General features: G+C 36.8%; 1 protein-coding gene across 3 annotated transcripts in view; it reads left to right on the plus strand.

Moving 5' to 3' along the window:
• The window catches only part of BCAR3 (BCAR3 adaptor protein, NSP family member), a 92801-nt gene that overhangs the window by 8979 nt on the left and 62764 nt on the right, over positions 1-21058 (plus strand). The window contains exon 1 of one of the 3 annotated variants that reach the window (XM_042820203.1): positions 9117-9183. The exons of 1 other annotated variant lie outside the window; for it this stretch is intronic. In XM_042820203.1, coding sequence (XP_042676137.1) covers positions 9132-9183 — 52 coding nt within the window. In that variant the 5' untranslated portion in view covers positions 9117-9131. One more of the 3 variants, XM_042820208.1, reaches the window with a different exon arrangement.

The following is a 21058-nucleotide window of genomic DNA, read 5'->3' on the forward strand; positions in this document are numbered from 1 at the left end:
GCTGGATTGGTGAAAGTCCCCTGTGTGCAAACGCATTTGATCAAGTTCTTGCCAAGAAGCAAATCCTTCTTTGTGTCTCCTTCTGTGGCCACACTCACTGTTAAACTGAGTTCAAATAATAAACTGTGACAACTAAAATTCTTAAAAGCAACCATTAATTTCAGGCTAATATTTTTTCTTTCTGCTCCAGCAGCAGATTGCAATTAAGAGTCTCAATGCTTGGACACTTACCTACCTGATTTGTGTTGAAGGTAGATATCTAAGGGCACTGTTAGTTCCTGCAGGAAGTTACAGCTCCAAATCGTGTGGAGATTATATCATTCTTTGTAGTGGGTTATTTGATTGGAATGATAATTAGATGTATTGCTATGAGCTCTCTATGTCATACGAAACGGTTTCTGGAAGGGAAGAAGGCAATCTAGTCATTGCTGGAGACTTTTCTCTATATTTTTAATAATTGTTTAGTACTGTTGCTTCATTTATTGAAATAGTATCCTCATATTAGCACTGCTTTCTCAACTGCATCTATCATTTGACTCAAGCCTGAAATGAAAAAAATCAGCGTAGATTTGTTTTGAATCAATTTTCATTTGTTTATTTTAGCAAATCAATGTGTGCGAGTTCATCATCATCCTGATCGTTAACAGTAATTTTTAGAAGAGGTTAAACAGGGGCAGAACTGTCAAATTGGATGTAAGCTTATTAATTTATAGGGAACAGTTGGTGTGGAAACTGGAAACTTTGAGTCTGACTGTTTTCCTTCATACAGGCATGTTTTTAATTCAGTAGTGTTCAGTTAAGTGGAATTGGAACAAAGTTTGATGACATTTTCTCTAGCTTCTTCAATAACGTGAAGCGTTTCTTTTAGACATCTTTCATCTGGCTGTGAAATCAAAAAGATTAATATTTACTTCTACTTGGATCATCTGCAGGAAATAAAAGTTCATAAACAACTCAGAAAATCAATTAGATATCAATATATCAAATGCAAATCAAGTGAACTTTCCAGCATTTAGAGCAGTGACCTTCAACCTGACTTTGAGTCAAGAATTTCTGTTTCCAAGGCTGCTCATTCTTTATGCCAGTATTTTACTGGCAAAATGTATGGATCTTTTGTGGTGTGTTGTTTGATGGAGAATGAATGAAGCCCCTCTGGCATATTTATCCTGCTATCTCACTTGGGTTTGAACTATTTTGCCAGAAAAGAAAGTTCAGTGCTCTCACTTGCTAGTCCCCTCATTGTTGCTACAGGAGCTCCTTGTTGCATGAATATTTTTTCAACTATAGAAACTAGCAGTGTTTTTGGAGAGTCAGTAAAAGTTGAACGGTTTTGAACAGTAGCCAACATTTACGGAGTATTGTATAGCTGTGATTTTGAAGCTGTCATCAGCAGTATTTTGTATCTTAGAATGAGAGGAAACATCACGTTTCATTTCATCAGTACAGTCTTTTTTAGTTTGCTTGGTCTCTTTTTGTGTTCTCCTTTTCTCACACAGTTGAAATCGGGGGTGTCTGAAACATTATTTTAACACTGATGTAACTGGTAAAGTATACTGAGAAATGGTCTTCCTTCTTTTTATCTGTTTATTTTATCTGTTTATTATTGTTTACAAATGCAGATACTTTTTAAAAAGAGAAATACTGTTATTCCATATGAAGCTTCTTAATTTGCAAATCTGTGATGGTGTCTTTTGTTTGCTACACATAAAGCATTGACAAAAGTTTATACGTAATTATTAAAAGGCTTTCCATTAAAACAATTAATTTGAGTTTGTAATTAGACCCAAGAGAGGGTGATTTTACTAAGACAATTGAAATTGCATGTAGATTCTGGTTCTAAGTGTATATTTACAATATATGTATTTTGGTTTGCATGTGAAACTAATTTGCAGATCCAGAAAGATGTGTAAAAACCTAATTGATGCACATCTTGTTAACAGAGTAAAAAGCAATCTCCATTTCAGATATTCTCTAGTGGGAATACGTGCCACTTCTTTTATAGGGAAGAGCCATCTTTTGTGCAATTATCTGTGACTGGATTATCTCATAGAAGTGCCTTGTATTTATTAACCTCTTGTTAGGTTTGATAGCTTGCTAAGAAAATAAAAGAACCCTGTTTTAGTGAATGCACTTACAGAATGCACTGCGCAGACATAGTTTTTGGGAGGACAGAACAGACGGTTTTACAGATTATCTTTCTTGAATTAATTATCCAAGAAATAGCAAGGCAATAACCTGTATCACCTTATTACAACATAATCGATTTTATTTGAGTAAATTATTACTATAAAGAAAATGCATTATTATTTACCATGAAGACTTTTATCATTGAAGTTCCACTGAACTATCCACTATCCACTGAAGATCCTGCTAAATGTGAGCTGGCTTATGCGCGTCTACACTTCCATGATTGACTGATAGCTGGAGTGATTGTCTCCATTGATGCTCCTTTTCTGTGCTCAGATGAAGTTAGCACTGCAAAACGTGTGGAAACCTTGACATACACCTGTAGGGAGAGCTGTTGTCATTAATGAACTGCAACAGTGATTATGGGATAGCTGCAGCAGTCCTCTAAACTGGTAACTGAATATTCCATTCCAGCAGAGACCTTTTGTGCTGGTCTCTATAACAGCGCCTCTTTTCTCTAGAATGAGACATCCAGAATTCTTAACTTCTGTACAGTAAAAGTTTAAATAGAAACACCAAAATGGCTTTTAATATCTGTCTTTAATCCAGAATCACTTCATTTCCATTCCCATCTCCATTTGATGCTTTTTCTTCAGCAGTGTTATATACCCACACATTTGAGGACCAATGTCTTTTTGATTGCTTCTTCAGAAATTCTTTTTGAGATTGTTGGTAAAAATCCACTGGAAGTTTTGTGTCATCATGGATGTAAAGTGGCAGAAACTTTGATGTTTTATTAAGCAGTTAAAAGGTTAAAAAGGGGGAGATTTTCAATCTAAAATGCCACTGTCAATAATGGATTGAGATGCTGTTATTTTGAAATCAATGATCCATTTGCTTGTATGAACCCAGAAGGTTGTATTTCAGTAATTTACTTTCCTGTCTTTTTCTCACCCAGCATCATGATTGTTCAGAATATCAATGATTTAAAAAACAAAATAATTTAAAAAAGAAAACAAAAAAAACCCCACAACTCTGTTCTTAAGTGTCTACTAAGAACTAACAACATTACATTTTAAAACTATCTTGAGGAAGGCATCACTTCAGAGATTCAGTCAACTTGGTCTAATCCGAGCATGGAGTGAGTTTGTTTTTGTTTTGTTTTTAAGAACAGAGACAAAATATGTTTATTAAGAAAAAAAAAAGGGAAACATTATCTAGTCACAAATTTACAGACTTTTCCCCTTGTAAAACTGCACTACTGCTGTTGTGATGGGGGAAAATGAAAAAAAAAAAGAAAATTTTAATCATTCTGCTGTGTCATTTTTTCCTATAATCATGCTTTACTTCTGGCTTTTTGTTTTCCACTCTCTTTACCAACTTTAGCTTAAAAGCTTTTTGATTCCTTTTTCATCTTTTGTCAGCTTCTCTTTCTATTTCTGCATTTCTCTACACCTTTCTTTTTCCAGTGGTGTTTTTTCCTGCACTTCAAAAACACTGCTAGAAAGGTATCTAGTTAGATTTTAGAAAGAATTCATTAGAAGTGGAGGAGTCCATGAACCTGTAACATGGAAAATGAAAAAGGACGAGAGCAAAAAGCCCTTTAGTTTTTACTTGATATAACATAAAATTTCTGATGAGGAGTTTATCCAGTAACTGCAAGATTACAGGTGTTGTGTAATCAAGAGCAAAGTAGTGCAGGTGCTAGAAGCCCAGTGCTACACCTGAAATGCATCAAGTTTAGTGCAATCAGAATACACTTGTGTACACTCAACAGGTATTTATATGTTGGAACAAAGGCAGAGCTTGGCTGAAGCAGTAAACTTTGTTTGCTCCTGGTTTTTTTATGTTACACTTCACTGAAGTTCTACTGGATGATGTCCTGTAGCGCAGTGGTAGAGAACATTCTATCTCTGCTGCTACTGCAGCCAATGCTGCACAACGTGGTGAGGCAAGGCTGGAAAGACTTCTGTTGAAGAGGATGAATGCACGGCGCTGTATGAATGGAAGCTTGGTATGCAGTGTGCCACAGTACAGAACTGAGCAGGTAAGGGAAGCCTAACAGTGGTGACTGCAAAATTAATGGAATCACACCTGAAGATTCTGTTTTAAAGTTGTGATTTGAATGCAGTAACAATGAAATATAAGAGGAAAACAGAAAGGGACTGGAAAAAAAAAATCCTTTGGGCAATCTGCAGAAAGACTGACAGAAGTGTGTTGTGTAGTCAGCCCCTCTATGAGGCAAAAGTTTACTACTGTAAGAGTAATTAAAAATTCTTTGAACAAATTTGAATTGGCATAGTAAGTTTAGGCTGGCTTAGTACTTTTCATTACCTATCTGTAAGGCTTTGAGAATCCTGGTCCTGCATTTGCATCTTCAAAAGGAAAATGAACAGTTTTTTGTTTCTTTTTTTATCAGACTTGCCTCATGTTCACAGAAATATGACTGGTAGCATTTTTGCAAGTAAATTCTGTTGATTCAAAGAAATTCCTGATTCTCAATGTTTACTCCATAGAGAATCCAAATATAATAACATCTTAGCTAGCTATTTGCATCCAGAGAGATAATAAAAAAATAACTTGTTACATTTTGCATGCACAATGCTGGAAGTTAGTAGAGGCTCTTATAAGCTTATAGACTTGTTAAGATCGCTGATGAGATTATGAGATTCCCATAAAGCACCTTTTAAACTGTTGCAGATGTTAGCTCAAGCTTTAATGTTACTCAGGATTATTTCTTACTGTTAGCTCTCTCAATGCAAGTTAACATTCTGTTATGTTCTGTTGAGCTCTAGCCCTAAATGTCCTGTCTCCATTTAGAGGAGTGAGAGAACTTCCATCTAAAATTAAAACAGAACTTAGTGCAAGACTACATTTATTGCAACTTGTGACCAGTGTTCTACTGATCATTCTCACTGAACACTGTAATTTATTTTTATAAGCCTATCAGCTTCATCATCATCATCTTCATTCATCATCATTCACCTTCATCATGCTAATCTTCAGCTCCTTTTCTTATGTAATTAGAAGTTGATTTAAAAAAAAAAAAAGTGAACAATGACTTTACTTTCTAAGGGCATTGAATTTTGCAACTACTTTTCCTGGATAGTTCTCATTTTGTTATCTTTGCTACATGCCTGGATATCTTGAGCAGCAGAGGTTTTCTGCCTTTCACCGTTATAAGAAATAATGTTGGGATTTTTATTTAAGAAAAGAGTGTTTCAGCTTGTGTTCTCTAAGGAAGAAATCTTTTTATTTCAAAATTTGGTGGCTTCCTCCCATTTGATTATGTTGGCCAGTGATGCCAATATGGAAGCTCCCACCAACATTCCATTACATGCTGTTACTGTGTGACAGATGGCAGCAGAAGGGACGGCCTGACAGAATGGTGTCTGACATAGAAGGGTGTATGGAGCAAAGGTGTGTCATTGAATTCCTCTATGTGGGAAAAAATGGCACCCGTTGAAATTAATTGCCTTTTGCTGAATGTTGATGGAGACTACACAGTGGATGTGAGCACAGTGAGGCAGTGGGTGGTGCATTTCAGCAATGACGACAGCGAGTCTTCTCCACTGGTGCAGGTTTTTATGAGCATGGCATGCAGGTTCTTGTTCATTGCTGGCAAAAATGCATTGCTCGTGGTGGTGACTGTGTTGGAAAATAGTGTTTTGTAGCTGAGAATTTTCTTTACAGTTATTGTGCTCTTCATATCTGTTGTAGTTTCCTTGGAAATTAATAGGAGGCATTACTTTCAGAGGAATCTACATAATACAGTGCACTATAAAAAGTTACAAAATAAGCCTTTTACTTTAAAATGAAAGCACCATGGCTCAGTAGAAATTTGTATATTATGTTTTTTTTAAGTCTTGTCATGAAGTGTGTTTTGTCGCTAGGGCTCTATTGGTTTTATGAGTTTTGGTACATAACTGGACCGGTTATCTACATGAGTTGTCGCTGCCCAATCTTCTGGCTAGCGTCTCTTTTGCTTAATCTATTATTTAAGTGAATAGAAGAAGTATACATTGGGTCTGTCCTTAAAATTGTATAACAAAAATCAACAAAACTGGGTGTGCAAATGGCTTAGGGAAGTGGGCATGGCTTTGCAGTTTGGGGTACTAGGCTAATGGGGATGAGTGAGAGGGAAGGAAGGAAGGGAGTGTTGCTAACCACAACTTGGGGCAGCTAAGCAGTAAGTGTACACGAGAGCAGTGGGAGTTTGCAGAGTAGAGAGCCCAAAAACTATTTGGCTATTGCAGGAAAAGAGAGACCAAACTAAGTTCAAATTTTGTCCTAATCCACTTCAGTGCAAAATCACCTGGGTTTGTTCAAACCACATTTAACAGCAGCTCAAGTTAAAATGGTTGATTTAGCACAGGTGCATGAAGAGCGCCAACACAATCCAGCTTTCTTCTGTTATGCTGCGTTAGACAGCTGCATAGGAACATAATGATTGGCATCTTGTAAAATGTGCATATATTTGGCCAGTAGCCATAATTTAGCAAACATGCACCTGAGCTCTATTTCATTAATTATAGTGCTGTCAGTTTGATTTTTATCATAAGTCTAATTTGTTAGATAAGATAGCATTCAATTCCTAGCATTAATTCATCACGTGATAATTTCTGACTTAAAAAAAGTTATGTTTCTTGCAGGGTAACTTGAAGGATCTAAGTTTACCATAAAAAAGTTGAAGCTCCAGAAGGCAAATAAAAAGAATATATTTATTGTTATTGAATATTATATGGTTTTTCTTTGACTATTTGAGTGAAACATTTGAAAACAAATGAACACTCTGGACGGGGGAGCTGATTTTTGTTTTCTAAAAGAGGGCCATTCCACACACAAGCTGTTTTACAGTTAGATGGATCAAACACTGACTCTGCACAACAGAGATTAATAACTTCTGAGTTGGTATAGCTGAGGAATTGGAAAGAGAAGGGCTGGAACATTGCAAATTGGTTTAATCTACAGTGAAATTGTAGCTTGGAATCAGAACGGTTCTTTCATTTTTCACTTGAGCCCCTCACTCCACAGAGAGCTCAGCTTGCCAGCTGTAACCAGATTTCTCATTAAGGGATACATGCATTTACGGCGGGTTACTGTTAGGTGCGTTACAGACTGTTCAAGCTGAGAAACAGCTGTGCAGTCTTTTTGTCAGCGTGCGCTGGCTCAGGTTCAGCATGGCACTACCAGCAGTCAGGCTGCTTCAAGTTGGCTTCAGGTGCAGGTGGAAAGAATGTTCATCTACTACGAAAGACTACACAGAGAGATATAAAGAGGAAAGACAAACTAGGCTGTAGTTATTAACTCCTTCTGTTCAAGAGTTTGATGGTTTTAGTTGTAATAATTCATGTAACTGGAATCTGCGTTACATAAATATTACAATTAGCCCTAGACTTCAAACTATGTGCTAAGATGGATGTGCTGAATGAATTTGGAAGTTTGGACTAATCTTTTCTGGTGAGATGTTAGGTTCATTAATACTTGGTTGTGTAGTTGCTGTCACAACTGTGCACAAACGCCTACCTTTTCTGTCAGTCAACAAGCATATGCACTACAGCATTCATGTTAACTTTAGGCTAGTTGTGGGAAGATGGACAGGAGCAACTCAAGTCACAGAGATAGCTGATATTTTGCTGATATGCTGGTTCAGACAGATGATTAAACTCTGCAAGAGCAAAAAAGTTCTTTGAACTAATTTGCACTAGCAGAGTAGGCCCACAATTGGACTTAAGTGCTAGAGCATCTGTGTGGAATTAGGCCAAAAGTAAATCAGTGTCTTCACAGTATAACCTTGTGCTTATAAAAATGATGTAAGAACATACGTATGCAGAAATTACTACCCCAGCTTTTGGTAATTCATGGCTTAAGGATTTTCAGAGATTGTTGTTGCCTCTGTATATCCAATAGTCCACTATCATTTATTTGTTTTCCCCATGCATGTTGTCTTTTCAGCTTGTTTATAATTTTGCTACCCAAAGCATCTGTGGCAGTATATTCCCTCATTGAACATGAGTTGTGTGCAGTACTGCCGCTGCTGTTTTAGGACTTCTGCTTAGAAAAACCACAGTTGTTACGGAGAAAGCTGCACTTCTCTTTTGTGAGGAATATGAATGAGGAACATTAGTGTGTGTATTCCGTGAGTGTCACGTTAAAAATGATGAAGCACTATCTTGGTCAAAAGTTGTCTCTTGTGTGCTGTTGGTAAGAGGTATTGGCTACAACAGAAAATACCTGTTTTGAAATCTGATGTAGCTAAGTCCTTGTAGCATTATTTGTGAAATGTCTGGAAGACAGAACTGTATCACTAGAAGATAACCGAATAGATATATTCCATATAATTGAGTTATTCTGACAAAATGGTCTGAGTAAGATGTTAAGGACATGCAGTTGAATTGGTTATGGATGAAATCTTAATTTGCTGTGTGGTTGCTGAGTCAGTATGCTTTTAAATCCCTACTGTTATTTTGTAGACTCTATCTTTACACAAACATTGGCCAGAATAACACAAACAAATGGAGTAATGTTTTATCTTTCTTTCTGTACAGTCTGTAATAGATTTGTTAACTTCAGACTGAACTAAAAACTCAGGCTGTAAGTGTCACTTTGGAGCCTAGGCTGCCTACAATATTTACACTAATGATTTCAGAGAATTCATATCCTTAATTTCTTCACAACATTTGGTCAGAATTTTACCAAAAATGTTTTGATTCCGAAAGAGAAAACAATAATTTGAACGAGGAAACATGAAGCAAGTACGGGTTTAAAATAAGTGAATGACAGTACTGCATCTCCTAGTGTCTGCTCTGAACTATTTTTTTTTTTTTTTTTTTTTTTAATTTAAAAAAAAAGAAAAGCCCTCCCCTCTAGGTTCAGGCTGAACTTGGATGTCCGTGAGGGTTTGAGCTCTTTGACATGGAATTGGCTGAACAGAGCAGTCTATTCAGATAAATGCAGGGGATTCATTCACATGGAAATCATTCTTGGCACGGTTGATACAAAGCATGAGTAAGAGGAAACTGAGAGGAGGCACAGAGGGCTGCGCTGCCAGGAAGAGTAAGTCGGCAGAGCTTCATTATTTGCAGTACGTGTAAATTACTTTATATTAGATCAGTCTGGCCCAAAATGTTAGGAGGTAGTGGTGAATCATAGTTTTATAATGAGATTACTTCAAGTTCATTTGAAGCCTGATTCTTATTTATATGTGTAAATAAACAGCGTTTAATAATGTTGAAACCTAACAGCATACTTGAAAGTGATTTTCATTTTAATCTTTCTTAAAGGCCCTTAGTGCTGAGAAGTTGCCATGAGTCTAGTTTAAAGCAGTAACAAGGGTAAGACAAAAACAAAGAGCTAACCAGTACCAGCAGAAACCTGGTATTCCACATAGGAAAACTACATTTTCTGAATTTTGCTATATCAGATGTGCCTCCACAAGGAGGAGTTGTCATCATGTGCTGGCACTGTAAGAATATCAGGCTTGTGCTATAGTTATTTCAAATATTTATGGAAAATGTAATTACAGTTATGATGTGAAAGATCTGTAAAGTTTGGGTGTATGTGACTGGATTGTTTTACTTACTGCTAAATGGTATCAATATAAATGTGAAATGCAGTTTGCAGAGTGAAAAAGCAAACTTACACTTGTCATTTGCATTTAGGTCAAAAATTGAATGCACTTCCTAGAAATTACAATTTATTTTGAATTTCATGTTTTTCAAGAATCTTGTGTTCTGGAAGTACCTGTTCAAAGCAAACCAGCAAATGAAAGAGTTTGTTCCCCTTCCTCACATAAGAATGTTTTCTCTGCCTGGAAGATTCCTCAAAGAAATTTTTTTGTGGTGTGCACATTACATGCTGAGATTTTCTGATTGCTGTTATGACACAAGATGCACTTTGATGCTTCCATGCTTGTCATCCATAGCGTGCAGTATTTTCACAATTAAAAAATCCAGCCTACAATAAAGCAAGCAGTATATTTGTGTATTCTAGTGGAGGTTGAGGGACTTCACAACAGGATCTGAGTTAGCCAGTTTGTTTTGTAACAGACTGTGAAGTGGGTAAATTCCAACGATTTTTGCAGTGAAATGACGCATGTGTATTTAACTTTTTCCAGAGTCTTGACATGTTTCCAGAGTTGACCATTGAGTTGAAATTCATAGTGGCTTCCAAATAACGTGTGGGACGTAGTGAAACTTATTCCAAGTTAAACACTTCTAAAATATTTCTAGGTACATATTGTACTTTAACACAGGTAATATCTCTGTTATGTATTACCTTTCTGCAGGACAAGTATTTTGGACTTAATAGTTTGTTTGTTCAAAAATATAAACAACATAAACTTATTTCCAGTGTTCCAGGACTTAGAAAAAGACTAAACAGCTTCACTGCCTGACACAAAGCAACACAGACTCTTTTCTGACTGTAATGCATCAGCCATCAGGCAGCTTTTCCTCATATGTTCAAGGCAGACAAATGTGTTACAACAAGTGGTTTGTTGCTGGAAAGTCATCCTTCCAGTTAGTTTATAAAGATCTAATGAGCAAATTCTTTTCCTGAATGCTGGATGAGAGGAAATTCTTCAAATACAAAGTGGTATCAAAAACGTAAGACTGAAGTTCCTGCGTGTCTGAACACGACCAGTTTCTGCTTGTGGCATCAGTGCTCTGAATAGAAATGTTTAGCTTGTAAGTTACAGATTTAGAAATGGACATTCTTGAATTTGTTTAGCATGTTTTCAAACTTGCAAATAGAAATCTCTTCATAAACTCAACAGTTTTTGGAAGTTTAAGTGTTTGTTTATGTAGATCTTGCGTAACTGCTTAAACAGAGCACTGAAGTTTGGATAATGTTTTGTGCATCTGTTTTTTTTGTCTTCCTATGTCTGTCATGCTTGTCTTTTATTGACCGTCTTTTTATTTCATTTTAGAAGTTGAAGAAAAAGCGACAAATATTTTTACTTTTTTCAGATTTTACTTTTTTAAAATATGAACAACATCTCCAAACTCTAACAGTCTCTCATATGCTTTTCTCATAGACATGCTCGGTTACTCTGTTAGTTGTTCACTTTTACTGTGTTCTCACCTTGGGCAAACACCCTCCACAGAATCATAAAAATAATGTATATACAACTTCCAACTACCCTCTGGCCAAGAAATTATTAATCTCTTTGGCCTTAAGGATAGGACTTGCATGCTACCAAGTGCTTTCTGTGTTATTCAGTCATTTCAGTGTTCAAGAGCAATAGTATTGTAGTGGAGGTTTTGTTTTTTGGAGTCAAAAGCATTGTGAAAGAAAAGCTAATGAAGCAATTAGTCACTTCTGACTGGCTGGCACAGCTTGGTTCTGCAGAATATTGAATGCTCTTTAAACAATACAGTTGTGTAGAGGTAAGAGCTGGCTTTTTCAATAAAATCCTTGACAAAATGTCAGCTGTGGCGATCTATGTTCCATCATATGATGTTGAAGGAAGCAAGTGCAAGGATAATGCTTTCTTAAGAAAGCGGAAAATAAAGGCAGTATCTTCTGTGTAGCGTTCACAGTGAAATAGAGTCACTTACAAACGAGCTAGATAAAATGAACGTTTTATTGTTTTTAATGCTGCTTGTCCAATGTTGGGCATGGGTGCCTCAGGCTGTATGTTTACCAGAGCAAGAACACACAACTTTTGTTTTATAAAACTTTTGGTTTTACTGTTGAGCCAGAAAGTGTCTTTGTTTTATTTAGTTAGGAATTTTGAGAAATGTGTTAATTGCTATATTAAGCTGTTTATAAGTAAATGGATTTTATACAGCTTAAAAGTAGTCTTCACTATTGATCAAGTGCCACATTTTTGTAAGACCTTAAAGATGTCATCTTGAAGATCCTTGGAAGCTTATTGAGAAATTCTTTAGAAGCCCTATTCCCACAGATCTTACTTGATCAAAACTTTCTCTCTGTTGTCCATTCTGTGATTTCAGTTCTTATCATCAATGTACACATTTATTCACACTATAACATCTATTAAATGCTACTTTGACATATTTTAAATCTTTCTCTGTATTCCTAATTAAGAAAGTAACTGTAAAAATCTAACTGAATATTCTCATAAACTCAAAATATCCTTACATTAATTTCTAAGCAAATTTTTTGGGATCACTAATCAAATTTTCATTTAATTAAAATTGGCATTGGTATCATGTCAGTACTCCTTATATACCAGAGTTCTTCAAGTTCAAATACAGTTGTAGCAACAAGGAAAAGAACTGCATTTTCTACTTTCCCAAATAGATTCTGTCAGCAAGACTTAGAAACACATTAGGAAGTACTTTTATGTGATTCACTACCATTGTGAGAACTCAGAAGAAGTTAATATGGACCCTTGGGAAAGCTGTTTTGAGAACCAACAAGCTGAAGAAGAAACTTCAAAACAAAAACTAGCAAAAATAGTTCACATCTATCCAAGCCTTCAAAGCTGGCTTTTAAAAGTTTTTGCTGTTATGTTAGACATAGGCCTGCTGTTTTGTTTTGGATACAATTGACTTGTTTTAAGTTCAAGACTATGAAACAGAATTTCATTTCTGCAATATCTATAAGTTTCATTCCATGGATAATCATATCATTTCTTAATTCCTCAGCCAAAGTGAATGTTTTCCTGAATTGAAAATTTAATTACATCAAATGCCTGACTTACCCTGACTTCAGATACTTACTAAACTGCCATGTGTTAGGCATATTTTTAGCAACTATGTTGATCTAAGTTTCTAAGTTCTTGTGAGTCTAAGCCTTTGATATTTTCTAACTTGTAAAATAATTACAACTATTTACATGGTGTGGTGGTGGTGGTGTTTTTTTAAATCTCTGCAGTGAAAGATAAGATTATCATATCCATTTTGCTGAGGAGAGTGATATCCTATATCTTCAATTAAATTATTCTTAGCAAGTAGTACGTTCATGGCAGTAGATGCAAGAGTTCTTCCTCTAACCAGTTCTTAAGGCAGATGAATGAAGCAAGGGGGCTTCAGAGGGAAAAAGGGGTAAAACTAGGCTTGCCATCAATAAGCTATGGGACAGCTAGCCAAAATCTAACGTGCTATTTACTTATGAGATCCTTCAGTATCCTCCACAAGTTGCAAGGCACAATGAAGCACTTCTGAGATGTTTCTACACTGGTGCACCCAGCATGAGAAGCTATGCCTTCTTTGGCATAAGTGAAACCTGATGGGAAAAGAGCTGTGACTGATATTTTATGATGGATGATTGTATTCTCTTCAGAAGGGATAGGCAGGGAAGGCAAGGCACAGAGGCTGCACTGTATATGAAGAAGGGCTGAACTGTCCAGAGCTTGCAGTTGGCAATGATGTGATTGAGAGCTTCTGGGTAAGAATTAAGGAGCCAGATGTTGTGGGAATCTATTGTAAGTGTCCCTGCCAGGATGATGACACTGATGTGTTATTCTTTAAGGATAATTAAAGAGATACCTATAGATCAGCTGACCTTTTCCTGCTAGGTGACTTCAATTTGCCAGACATTAGTTTGAAATACCTTACCCATGTTGGACTCAGTGATCCTTGTGGTTGCCTCCCAATCCATATTGAGAGTTTCCTGCCTTCATAGAATCATAGGATATCCTGAGTTGGAAGGCACCCACAAGGATCATCGAGTCCAACTCCTGGCTGCACACAGGACAGCCCTGAAATCAAAACGTAAGTCTGAGAGAGTTGTCCAATTAGTCCTTGGACTCCAGCAGCTTGATGCTGTGTTTGCTACACCAGGCGGTGTCCACCACTCACTGGTGAAGAACCTTTTCCTAATCCCCAACCTGACCAACCCCAATACAGCTCCTTGCCATTCTTTCAGGTCCTGTCACTGTCAACAGAGAGCAGAGTTCAGGGCTGCCCCTGCACTCCCTGAGAGGTGTTGTAGGCTGACATGAGACCTCCCCTCAGTTTCCTCTTCTCTGGGCCAAACAAACCAAGAGACCTAAGCTGCTCCTCCTACATCTTCTCCTCTAGATCCTCCAGCATCTTTGTAACGTTCCTTTGAATGCTTTCAAATAATTTTATATCCTTATATTGTAGCACCCAAACCTGCATATGGTATTCGAGGTGAGGCCACAGCTCAGAGCAGGGTGTAATAACTCTTCCCCTTGCCTGGTGGAAGTGTTGGTCCTGATGCACACCAGGATACAGTTGTCCCTGTTGGCTGCCAGCACACACTGCAGTCTTATGTTCAACTTACCATCAGCCAGAAACCCCAGATCCCTTTTGATGGAGCTGCTCTCCAGCCTTTCATCCCCCAGTCTGTACACATATCTAGGGTTGCCCTGAACTGAGGTACAGAATCTGGCACTTGTTCTTGTTAAACTTCATGAGTGGGTGATTACCCAGCCCCCTAATTTGTCAGGATCTCTCTGCAAGGCCTCTTTACCCTTGAGGGGTCCAACAGCAATTCCCAATTTAATGTCATATGCAAATTTACTTGGTGTACTTTTAAGTCCTGTATCCAAATCATTGATTAAGACACTGATGAGAACTGATTCTGAAATGAAGCCCTGCAGAACCCTAGTGGTGTCTGGCCACCAGCCTTGTTACCCCCTTTACTATAAGCCTTGGAGCCCAACCTGTCAGCCAGTTGTTTACCCATCACATTATGGTTTTGTCTAGCTCTGTTCTGGACATTTTGTCCAGAAGGATGCTATAAGAAAATATATGAAAAGCTTTGCTAAAGTCCAGAAGGTTTGCATCAACATTCTTCTCTTGATCAACTATGTAAGTAGCCTTATCGTACAAGAAGTTAAATTAAATAGAACTTTCTTCTTGTGAACCTGTGTTGGTTGTGACAAATGACTGTGTTGTTTGTAAGCCATTTTTCAATAATTCCCAGAATGATCTTCTATATAACTTTAGCAGGTACCGAAGTGAGGTTGTCAACTCTGCAACTTGTCATTTAGAAAGGGCTCAATTTTCTCTTCATTTTCTATTGCTCTCTCTGTTTCCAATTTAATAAGATATACTCATGTTAACAGACTGTAAGTGACAGAAGTCTGTGTCACAAATCTGCCTTCCTTGCTTGGAAAGATCATAGCCAAAGTTCAAGACCAAGTAATTTTGTGTACATGCCATCTTATGCCTTTTGAACAGAGTGCAAAATCCCTTGTGCAGGCAGCCCTTGCCCTCTTTTTCCATTCTGGACTTTGCCATGAATTAAGACTTGATCACTACATCTCTTTTGCATTTATGATGCTTTTATCAGTTCAATATGAAAATTCAGCTTGCACTTGTAAGAATTGGAACAAGCCCTGTAAGTTGTTACATTCTGAATGAAAGAATGTAGTAAGATTTTATTCAACTATGACTTGCTGTACAGGGTATTTGGAGAATAGTTAGCAAGATAACAAGATGCAGTTATTGTGCAGACTGCCTAATAATTCTTAAGATCAGTGACTGAAGCTTTTACAAGTTTAATGTAATATTCTGATTTACTTAGATAAATTACTTAGATAAATTTCTGATTTACTTAGACATTTCTGCTTGTCCCATCTCTCTGTCGAGGTAATGACTTTTGAAGCCTGTGTAGAAATCAAATATTCATAAAATGATTTTAGCTACTGCAAATCTTCAGAAGAATCTTGAACTATTGGTGTTCAAGTAGATGAGTGTATTCTCTCTCTTTTCTGAAAAGTTTTAAAAAAATAAAAATAAAAAAGGTTTAATTATCTTCTACAATTCATTGGTTTAACTTCATTAAAATATGAATATAAATAGGACTTTTGTAACTCCTGTCAGCAGATTAGGAAAGGATTCAAGTTGATCACTGCAATGGAACTGGATGTACTTCAATTTGAATATTTTCACCTGGTTTTAGGACTGCATTTTGTAGTTTTTTCAGGAACTGGAATGAGGACTTCACAACAATGGAACATTTTTCATATGAATGACCATTTGAACAGCCCTTTCACCTGACAAATTGATTTGTAGATAACTACGTAACAGCTTGATCAGCTGACTAGAATGTTCCCAATTGTACTAGTATAGCTACAGCTTCTAATGGTGAAGCGTCAGGTAGATGCGTTGAGATAGATCTGGCATTACTGTACTGCTGGTAATTTTGATGAATTTGTATTTGAATCAGATCAGTCCCCAAAATACAGGGAATATCTTGTGATTCTTGTAAATGTGTCTTGCAAGATGGTAGCTTGATGCTGTTTATTGCAGTTAAGCACTTGAGTTATTTAAGTGAAGCTTTCATTGAAGTAATGCAGTTTCATATTTTTCTAGGCACTTACATGTGTCTTGGGGAGCAGTGTTTTCATTCAGCCTCTCATTTGGCTAATGAAACAAGTGAATATTTGAGTTATGCACTTGAAAAATTGTACCAGATTAATCTCTGACTTCTGTTTACACCAGGATATTTACATCCTAGATGGATTTGCCTGTTGTGTTAAAGAATTCTGGGAAGGCCACAGAACAGTTCAGTCAGTCAAACATAACTGCAGACTATTTTGTTTTCACAATAGGGACTAATACTTGTTATCTAGTCTCCAGCCTATTGTGGCATGTTTTTGTTTTGTGTCTGTCTTTTGACAGAGTATTGTGTCTAAGTGCACAGTGCCTAATCAGTTACACTGCAATGCTTGTTTTTCAGCACTGAAGCCAGGCATTAGAAAATACATTTTTAAAGAAATCTTCTGTTAAATAAATATTAATTAAACCAGTACAGAGGAAAAGATATGCTATTCTATTTGCTGTTAATCTGAACTTCAAACAATGGCATATGTTTGTTGCTGGCTCAACAGTTTCCAGATAGTGCTTGACGTGATAAGTCACTTCAATATGCAAGCACTTTCACAAGATTAGTTTTATAGAACTAAGCATTTCTTTGTGTATTAATTTTTATTCCAAAATTTGTTCCAAAATTAACTTTTGGAAAATCTTGTTAAATACTTTCTAAAATTATATCTAGTCCTGAAACTGTTTTTAACAGAACTTTTAACAGAACTTTTTTCAGTACACTGAGATTTGGATTCATCTCATCTAACTTCAGGTACTCAAGCTCATGTTCCGTGGTAATTAGTATCAGTAATTAATCTGTACAGTGGCATAATTCCCAGCAGCACATTTGACCTGGATCAAATATGTGCACATGATCATGTATTTGTTGAATTAAGCAGAGTACACAATACAAAGTTCGCTACCTTTAGGCTTTAATGCTATCTTTATACCAGCCAATGGGAGGGAAGTGATTAGAATAACTGATCTGATATGAGTGGCAATAGCTAATTAGTACAAAAATAACCATTCAGACTCGTTAAACCACTTCAGTCCAGTATGAGTTTTATAGTGAATCAGTGCTTTGCATACTTGGGCTGTGGTATTCTTTATCTGTATTAGAAGCTGAAAGGCTGTTCTGCTGTTGATTCCTGACCTTGAATGAAGCTGAGATTCTGAAATGCCAAACAGAGCAGTTGGTGCCCTCTTCAGCTTTTCTTTAGCTGCTTTTTCCCACTTCTGTTATCCCTTTAGTTGTCAGTAAAACTATGCTGCAGCTGTGTGGTGAACCCAATTAAGAAATTTGTCTGACAGAAAAAAAACAACTTTTTCACCTCATTCATCCAAATAAAGTCAAATCCCAATTCGAAATTCAGCTGTGAGATCACTCATACAAATGTGGGTGGCCAAAGAAGAAAAAAGAGAGCTGGCCACTGGTTGTTGAAATAGCCCTGCTTCATACAGTGAGACCAGAGCCAAGGGCACTGCACTGGGAGACAAGTCACCCTATGCTTCTTCTAGATATTGAGGGACAGACAAATTCAGGCAGTAATTCAGTCCACTCTGAATTTTGAATTACTTTAGGTAGATGTCTGTATCTTTTTTTGTTGATTGTAGAGCTACATCTGCTATTGTCCTGTAACATTAAATCTCTTCTTTTAAGTATAGCCTTCCAAATATCAAAGAAGTGTTTCCTCTTTTCTAATGCCTTCATGATCTCAAATCTTTGCTTGAGGCTTATCACTGTATTTTATTTGCTCAAAAACTGAAGTACACAAGTGGCAAGATTATTCCAGTTTCTGCAGTCTTTCTTCCTAAGTGCAAAAATGTTACTGGTGATGTACCTACTTCCTAATGCTGTTTCATAAATGGAACACTGCAAAGATGACTTGTGCACCAAATAGATACAGATACAACAGATTCCTGTATCTGTTGGTGGCAAAGTAGAAAGTGAAACCCAAGGGAGCACATGGGCCCATAATGATGCTTTTCTAGAATACTTTCTGAGAACCTTATAAAAATAAAGTAACAAAATATGAGTACTGAGGGCCACAAATGTTCTTTCCACAGAGTTTTTGTCTTTGCCTTGACTTCTGTTTTGATGTGCTCTACAGCATGTTCTGGACCGTGGTGTCCTGCCATCTAAGCTGGCATGCATTTTTGTGTTCATAGCAGGTTGTTACTCTTTTAGATGTACCTTCATTTTCCCATTCCAGAAATTGTAGTCAGAGGGTGGGGCCTGTTGCTTGCCGTGGCTTGTCCCAGTGTGGAATCAAGACATACCCAAAATTTGGGTAGCACTCCCAGGTATTGCAAACTATAGACTGTGCTTCTGTCTGTGCTGTGAATGTTCTCAGTTGTCATCTAGCATGTTTCTGTAGTTTGTTTAGCACTGTAAATAAGCCAGGAAATAACATAACCTTTTCTGGAAATAGCTTCATCAAAAAACACCTTGGATTATGCAGATGTGGAAGGTATTTCTTGGTTCCTTCATCTCTGTGAATTTAAATATAGAATTACTTTGGAGTTTTTTTCTTTTTTGCTTTTTAAATGTCACTTAAAGTATTCATGGTGTATAATTCTGTACACTGGTTGTATTACAAGTGGAAATATACGTTAAAGCGAAGTGACAAGAAGATTTTTATGAAGCATTCTAAGATCTAGATACTTTTCCCAGTATCTCTCCTTACTGAGCTGGTTTCTGATTAATGGCATCTTATGGCTCGGTATGATTTCATTCTCATCTCAGAGAGCTTTCCTTTGGGAGGCTAATGGTATAAATATTCTTTCCTCGTCTTATATTGATTTTCCGTTAGAAACAGATGGCACTATTAATAGATATGTATTTGGAACTTTAATAATTTTGTCATATAAAGGCCAGCCTTAGTGCATTTAAATAAAATATAGACACTGACATAATTTACTGTGGGTGAGTATAAAATAATACAGAAAATGTGAATTAGAGTAAAGGTAATGTACATACAATAATTTCCAATTTTTGGTGGGGAAAAGATATTTTTTATTTACATTTTTAAGTAACTGTTCCTGTATATATTGTATTTCTTGCCCAGCTGCAATTGTGTGAAATTAAATGTGAGTAATTTCTTGCCACGTGGATCTTAAGTCTCATGAACGAAAGGGAGACTTAGGATGTTGAGAAGGAAGATGGGTAGCAGTGCAGATTCTTACTTGTGCCAGGGACAGTATAAATAGAGAACGCTACGTATTCAAAAGCATCATAAAATAACTGAGAGTCTCTCATGTACTTTTATTAGAAGGCCAAAATGATTAGATGAAAGCCACAACAAGTTTATCGATATCTTGCCTTTTGTCACTCTGATAAAACTCCTTTGCTCATTCTTTTTTACCTCTATTTGAAACAGTGCAAACACAACCAGAGTGCTTTGGAGCAGTGGTATGTGGTGTTAACCTGGCAGATTCCAAACCAATGCTGAAGTATTTTGGAAGCTCTGCCAATAGATGGAGAGGAGGATGCTTTGAAAACTTTCATTTGTGTAATAAAGGTGGTGTTGCCACCTGTGTGGTCTGTTTTCCCCTCACTGAAAGATTTGCAAGCTTTTGTCATTTCTGTTCTAGGAGTTCAGAAATGTGGGAGCTATTACAAAGTTATAAACCTCTGACCATATTATTTAATTCTCTGAAGTTCTACCCTTCTACGTATCCTTGTTTTCTACATCAGTTATGTTCTAAATGGGAAAAACAAAAAACAAGCCAACAAAAAACCCAACAAAAACTCAACAGTTGTCACATGCAGAAGTGTTGTTAGCTCTCTTGTATTTGAGACTTTTTACAGAAGCATGAAAAAAATAAAAGCACACAAGGAAGTCTTAGCTCTTCAGTAATAGCTTTTTCACTGCTGGGAGGAAAAAGGAAAATAGACCCTCTAGTAAAAAGGAGCTCAGAAAACCTAATGTATCTATGAGAACTGCTCTGTGAGTGATCTATGCATCCCCTGTAGTCATCTTATGTAGCTTTTTTTCTAATACTTTCTTCCAGTTTAATTAGTCATTTGCCAAAAACAGTCAACCACAAGTGGTTTAAATGCAGCTTTAAATGTATACTTCAGACTTCTGAAACTGGTCTGTCTAATCTATACCAACACAAATTGTTTGATGTAATTTTCAAGACCAAATTGAAGGTTGGAGGTGGTGCTGGTGAACATGTTACTGTCATAAAATATGTGCAATAATTTAGTTTTGTAGTGTAGAATGGATTTACTAATTGGTAGCTGTTAAAGTTCTTAATCTTTCAATTTTTCTTTTCTCTGACAAGGGCTGTGTTTTACTTTTTTCTTCTAGGAGTGGCTGATATTAGCTGACTCATGGCACATAGAATTCACCAGCGGGCAGCTACAAAAACTTCTGATAGCCACAGTGAAAATCTTTCCCAAAATTTCAACTTCTTTCAGACTTAAGACTCACTTTCTCGAGCTGTAGATTAGAGGTGTCTAACAGTAAACCAGTTCCTACTGGAAAATACTGATGTGTCAGAGCTGAAGTTTTTATCCAGTAGTGAATGAGGATCAGACATCAGGCATTACATGAACCCAGTTGGCGTTCTTCTAGGTTAGCAAAAATTAAATGTGCTGTAGCCTGAAACTGCAACAAACCAGAGCATGCTCGTGCTTGAGTTTGTCACTGAATGAGCTTAGATTTTTGTAA

The sequence above is a fragment of the Centrocercus urophasianus genome, unplaced genomic scaffold (assembly GCF_019232065.1).
Source record: "Centrocercus urophasianus isolate 14NV4802_14NV808 unplaced genomic scaffold, USGS_Curo_1.0 seq_18, whole genome shotgun sequence".
In the NCBI taxonomy this organism is placed as follows: Eukaryota; Metazoa; Chordata; class Aves; order Galliformes; family Phasianidae; genus Centrocercus; species Centrocercus urophasianus.